The sequence below is a fragment of the Conger conger genome, chromosome 19, assembly GCF_963514075.1.
Source record: "Conger conger chromosome 19, fConCon1.1, whole genome shotgun sequence".
Classification (NCBI taxonomy): Eukaryota; Metazoa; Chordata; class Actinopteri; order Anguilliformes; family Congridae; genus Conger; species Conger conger.
In genome coordinates this window covers 23,346,473-23,353,008 of record NC_083778.1, presented here as the reverse complement: position 1 = coordinate 23,353,008, position 6,536 = coordinate 23,346,473, and the positions used below count along the sequence as shown (strand labels likewise).

Genomic DNA, 6,536 nt, shown 5'->3' with positions numbered 1-6,536 from the left:
ACAGGTCAGCATAGCACTCAGCTAGCACTGGCTAACAAAGCACTCAGATAGCACAGGTCAGCATAGCACTCAGCTAGCACAGGTTAACATAGCACTCAGCTAGAACAGGTTAGCATAGCACTCTGCTAGCACTGGCTAACACTAGAAGGTAACAATGTGGAACATGATGCGGTCTTGCTTACTCCAGTCTCAGCAGTCTGTGTTTAATAATGTGGTTACTCCAGTCTGTGTTTAATAATGCGATTACTCCAGTCTGTGTTTAATAATGTGATTAATCCAGTCTGTGTTTCACCCCAGGGACCTAAAGCTTGACAACATCCTACTGGATATCGAGGGGCACATAAAGATCGCAGACTTCGGCATGTGCAAGGAGAACATGACCGGGGACGTGAAGACGTCTACTTTCTGCGGCACGCCGGACTACATCGCCCCCGAGGTGCCACAGTTAAATTTCCTATTTATATATTTATACATATATTTAACCAAACGTGTATGATTTACAGTGACATGGCACATTCTAATAAACATTTACCTAAAGTGGGCCAGTGGCTGCTCCAAGCCTAGAAAATGAGAATTCTGTTGTGATGTGTATGAAAAGGAAATTACATCATAGTGTATGTGTGGGGGAAATGACATCAGAAAGGGGAAATTACATCAGAGTGAGAGGGGAAATTACATCATAGTGACCTGGGTTGCAGATCCTGTTGGGGCACAAGTACAGCACCTCGGTGGACTGGTGGTCTTTCGGGGTGCTGCTGTACGAGATGCTGATTGGCCAGTCTCCCTTCCACGGGAACGACGAGGAGGAGCTGTTCCAGTCCATCCGCACAGATGACCCCTTCTACCCCCGCTGGCTGGCCAAGGACTCCCGCGACATCCTCGTCATGGTGCTCCTGCCATCCCCACTGAGTCACATTGCAACCTATGTGTGCTGGTCTGCTGTACTTAACACATTACAATCCGTCTGCTGCACTAAACACATTACAATCTGTGTCCTGGTCTACTGCACTAAACACATTACAATCTGTGTGCTGGTCTACTGCACTATACACATTACAATCTGTGTGCTGGTCTGCTGTACTTAACACATTACAATCCGTCTGCTGCACTAAACACATTACAATCTGGGTGCTGGTCTACTGCACTAAACGCATAACAATCCGTCTGCTGCACTAAACACATTACAATCTGTGTGCTGGTCTACAGCACTAAACACATTACAATCTGTGTGCTGGTCTACTGCACAAAACACATTACAATCTGTGTGCTGGTCTGCTGCACTAAACACATTACAATCTGTGTGCTGGTCTGCTCTACTTAACACATTACAATCCGTCTGCTGCACTAAACACATTACAATCTGTGTGCTGGTCTACTGCACTAAACACATTACAATCTGTGTGCTGGTCTACTGCACTAAACACATTACAATCTGTGTGCTGGTCTGCTGCACTAAACACATTACAATCCGTCTGCTGCACTAAACACATTACAATCTGTGCGCTGGTCTGCTGCACTAAACACATCACAATCCATCTGCTGCACTAAACACATTACAATCTGTGTGCTGGTCTGCTGCACTAAACACATTACAATCCGTCTGCTGCACTAAACACATTACAATCTGTGTGCTGGTCTGCTGCACTAAACACATTACAATCCGTCTGCTGCACTAAACACATTACAATCTGTGTGCTGGTCTGCTGCACTAAACACATTACAATCCGTCTGCTGCACTAAACACATTACAATCTGTGCGCTGGTCTACTGCACTAAACACATTACAATCTGTGCGCTGGTCTGCTGCACTAAACACATTACAATCCGTCTGCTGCGCTAAACACATTACAATCTGTGTGCTGGTCTGCTGCACTAAACACATTACAATCCGTCTGCTGCACTAAACACATTACAATCTGTGCGCTGGTCTACTGCACTAAACACATTACAATCCGTCTGCTGCGCTAAACACATTACAATCTGTGTGCTGGTCTGCTGCACTAAACACATTACAATCTGTGCGCTGGTCTACTGCACTAAACACATTACAATCTGTGCGCTGGTCTGCTGCACTAAACACATTACAATCCGTCTGCTGCGCTAAACACATTACAATCTGTGTGCTGGTCTGCTGTGTGGGGGGTGGGGGGTTGGGGTATTTAGGGCAGTTCTGTGCCAGGCTCTAGGATCATGTGACTGGCAGAAGTCACTGTCCCATATAACCACCAGCATCTCCACATCAGTCCACAGAGATCACTTTAGGTGTATGGTTGAGAATCTGTGGAGACCTCTCATATACAGCTCATATACATAAACTCTTCACCTACTCTACACACCTGCAGTGAGCCCGAGTCAATTCCCCACAATTTCAGAGGAAATAAAACTACCCTGTGTTGCCATGGCGCTGCATACCCACGTAATGCTGTGGCTCATGGCTGTGTGGTGCCTGTGTAATATGATTCATTCAGGACTGGGGTAATAAGCCAGGCACTCAAGGCTGGGGTAATAAGCCAGGCACTCAAGGCTGGGGTAATAAGCCAGGCACTCAGGGCTGGGGTAATAAGTTCAGGAGCCTATTGTTAGTCACAACCTGTTGCTGTGCAATGGCAGGTTAACCGTACAGTGTTCAACCGTACAGAACCTTACAGTGTACAGTTCTTATCTCCATTAGCATGGTCACCAAAGCATCCCATACAATCTTCAATGAGTTATAGAGGGTTACAGAGGGTTATAGAGAGGGTTATAGAAGGTTACAGAGGGTTATAGAGGGTTACAGAGGGTTATATAAGTTATAGGGGTTATAGAGAGGGTTACAGAGGGTTATAGAGGTTATAGAGGGTTACAGAGGGTTATAGAGGTTATAGAGAGGGTTATAGAGGGTTACAGAGGGTTATAGAGGTTATAGAGAGGGTTAAAGAGGTTATAGAAGTTATAGAGGTTATAGAGGGCTATAGAGGGTTACAGAGGGTTATAGAGGGTTATAGAGAGGGTTATAGAGGGTTACAGAGGGTTATAGAGGGTTACAGAGTGTTATAGAGGTTATAGAGAGGGTTATAGAGGTTATAGAAGTTATAGAGGTTATAGAGGTTATAGAGAGGGCTATAGAGGTTATAGAGTGTTACAGAGGGTTATAGAGGGTTATAGAGAGGGTTATAGAGGTTATAGAGGGTTACAGAGGGTTATAGAGGTTATAGAGGGTTATAGAGGTTAGAGAGACCCTGTCTGATCGTGCGCTGTGATTGGTTTTGATGTAGCTGTTTGTCCGGGAGCCAGAGAGGAGGCTGGGGGTGAGAGGGAATATCCGGCAGCACCCATTCTTCCGGGATGTGGATTGGACTGCCCTGGAGAACCGGCAGGTGGTCCCGCCCTTCCGCCCCACTGTGGTGAGCGTTCGCCCTCCCTTTACACCCAGATGGTCACCACAGCAACACAGAGTCACCTTTACACCCTCATGGTCAATACATACAACACAATGTCCCCTCTGACTCTTTGGAGTCCTGTCCAATATTGTAAATGGTTGACATTTATATAGCACCTTTATCCAAAGCGCTGTACAATTGATGCTTCTCATTCACCCATTCATACACACACTCACACACCGACAGCTATTGGCTGCCATGCAAGGCCCCGACCAGCTCGTCAGGAGCATTTGGGGGTTAGGTGTCTTGCTCAGGGACACTTCGACACAGCCCGGGCGGGGGATGGAACCGGCAACCCTCCAACTGCCAGACGACTGCTCTTACTGCCTGAGCCATGTCGCCCCTATTGTGTCTTTACTTGTCGGTCCTGCCCTTATAGTGCATAGGATGGGAAAAATACAACAAATAAATAACAGCCCCTGAACACAAGTTTGATTCACAGGCTGGAGTTTAGTCGTACTTAAATCTCATACACGTATCCACTTGGGGTAAAGAGCACTGCCCTCAGTGATGCAGCTGTAAATCGCAGCCACACTGTGAGCCCACCGCTGTTCCACTCAGGCCTATCAGCCTATCAGACACTCTCCAGCTGTTCCACTCAGGCCTATCAGCCTATCAGACACTCTCCAGCAATGCCAATCCATGCCAGATGTCATCCTCATGGTTTAGACCACTTCATAAAGCGATACAAATCATTTCTTCATGTGCAGTAATGCATTTGCTTTACAAATTCAGTTATTTGTGATCTTAAAATGAGCTTGTTACATACAGTAAGTAAACATGAGGCATAATTACCATTCCTAAGCATCTACTCATGGTCCAGAACTCCTCAGATGATGCATCTACGCCATGTCTACGTGTAGCATGCAGACCATGTAGGGTGGAGTAGGGTGGAGTAGGGGGGTGGAGGGTGTGTAGGGTGGAGTAGGGTGTGTAGGGTGGAGTAGGGTGGAGTAGGGGGTGGAGGGTGTGTAGGGTGGAGTAGGTGGAGTAGGGTGGAGTAGGGGGTGGAGGGTGTGTAGGGTGGAGTAGGTGGAGTAGGGTGGAGTAGGGGGTGGAGGGTGTGCAGGGTGGAGTAGGTGGAGTAGGGTGGAGTAGGGGGGTGGAGGGTGTGTAGGGTGGAGTAGGTGGAGTAGGGTGGAGTACGGTGTGTAGGGTGGAGTAGGGTGTGTAGGGTGGAGTAGGGGGTGGAGGGTGTGTAGGTGGAGTAGGGTGTGTAGGGTGGAGTAGGGTGTGTAGGGTGGAGTGGGGGGTGGAGGGTGTGTAGGGTGGAGTAGGGTGTGTAGGGTGGAGTAGGGTGTGTAGGGTGGAGTGGGGGGTGGAGGGGGTGGAGGGTGGAGTAGGGTGTGTAGGGTGGAGTAGGGTGGAGTAGGGTGTGTAGGGTGGAGTGGGGGGTGGAGGGTGTGTAGGGTGGAGTAGGGTGTGTAGGGTGGAGTAGGGTGTGTAGGGTGGAGTGGGGGGTGGAGGGGGTGGAGGGTGTGCAGGGTGGAGTAGGGTGTGTAGGGTGGAGTGGGGGGTGGAGGGTGTGTAGGGTGGAGTAGGGTGTGGAATAGGATGTTTCATGTCTGTCTAATTTCATGTAAAGGACACATTCTCACAGCCGTTAAGCCTAACCCTAACCCTCCATTCACAGTCATCTCCAAGCGACTGCAGCAACTTTGACAAGGAGTTCATCAATGAGAAGCCGAGACTGTCGTGTGCAGACCGCACCCTGATCAACAGCATGGACCAAACCATGTTCAACAACTTCTCCTTCATCAACCCCAGGATGGACCGCAACAAGAGCCCCTGAAGGGGAGCGATGCCTCCTTCAGACACACAGGCCCACTGCGCGCCCCGCACTGCATGGATGATTCACCGTTCATAGACATTCATTCATTCTTAATCAATGGGGCACATGAGCCCATGTTGATTATCAGAGAACTGACTACTGGAAGAAGTTTACATCCCAGGACAGGATGAAATCCGCCTCTAGTCAAATCCAAATGTAATTTTTTTTGGGTGGTGGGGGTAGAAGGTATGACTGCTGGCAATACTGTATGTGAGGAGTGCCAACTCAAAATCCTGAGACTTGAATTAAACGCCAGCATTCCCATCATTATTCCTTGGAAAACCGGTATTTCCATCATTGGTCAGTGTTGGGGAGCCAGGTACATTCCAGGTGCCCCCTCCTTCCTACCCCCACATCCCCCAAATAAAATATATATATTTTTGAGTCCCAATAATAGTGTAATATGTAGATTAATTAAAATAAAAAATGAAAGAGGTTGTATAATTGTTTTGTACAACATATCAGAGCAACCATGAAGATAGTATTTCCTAAAACCTGATATTAGTTGATATTCAGTCAGCTCACCTGACTCACAGTGAGAGGACACTCGCACAGTCAGAACTTCGACGGATAATGACAGATAAGCAGCAGGAAGTGATGTCACAGCAGTGCTTCCTGCAGCATTATAAAGCAGAATGTAAACCCACCCAATACTATCTTACGTAGTTTCCACAACAGGTCAGCAATGTCAGAAACACATTTCGCATTTTTTGGGGGGAATGTAGCTGAAATCTTCTGTGCAATTATACTGCATAATTAAAATACTTTTCTGTGTTGGTGGACCCATTTCACATGTTAGTTCAGTTGAGTTCAATACTTTAAACTGGCGTGCAGACTCAGAAGGTCTTTGTGAAAAGAGTGATAGGTCTGCAGCATCGGGGTACTGGATGTATGTTGTCATGTTACGTACCTAAATATAGAAATTAAATGAAGTTTTAATTTTCTTTGTCAATCTTCCTGTCGACCTGGGCCTGTGTCTGTGGCTGAATGAGCCATTTTATTAGCTTAAGTACAGCATCTGAGCACATAGCCTAACCCTAACTCAGCTCTCCCCTAACTCAGCTCTCCCCCATCAGAGTGCTAACCCTAACTCAGCTCTCCCCCATCAGAGCGCTAACCCTAACTCAGCTCTCCCCTAACTCAGCTCACCCCCATCAGAGTGCTAACCCTAACTCAGCTCTCCCCCGTCAGAGCGCTAACCCTAACTCAGCTCTCCCCTAACTCAGCTCACCCCCATCAGAGTGCTAACCCTAACTCAGCTCTCCCCTAACTCAGCTCACCCCCAT

The 6,536-nt window shown here is 47.6% G+C and overlaps 1 protein-coding gene across 3 annotated transcripts in view; it reads left to right on the top strand.

The window, feature by feature from the left end:
- The window catches only part of LOC133119316 (protein kinase C theta type-like), a 29,849-nt gene extending 23,647 nt beyond the window's left edge, over window positions 1-6,202 (top strand). For 2 of the 3 annotated variants that reach the window (XM_061229851.1, XM_061229850.1), the window contains exons 15-18: window positions 298-436; window positions 699-887; window positions 3,255-3,383; window positions 5,053-6,202. In XM_061229851.1, the coding sequence (XP_061085835.1) occupies window positions 298-436; window positions 699-887; window positions 3,255-3,383; window positions 5,053-5,211 (616 nt within the window). In that variant the 3' untranslated portion in view covers window positions 5,212-6,202. Of the gene's footprint in view, window positions 1-297; window positions 437-698; window positions 2,728-3,038; window positions 3,384-5,052 lie in introns of all 3 variants that reach the window. The other variant, XR_009706506.1, reaches the window with a different exon arrangement.
- The last annotated feature ends 334 nt before the right edge of the window (window positions 6,203-6,536 follow it).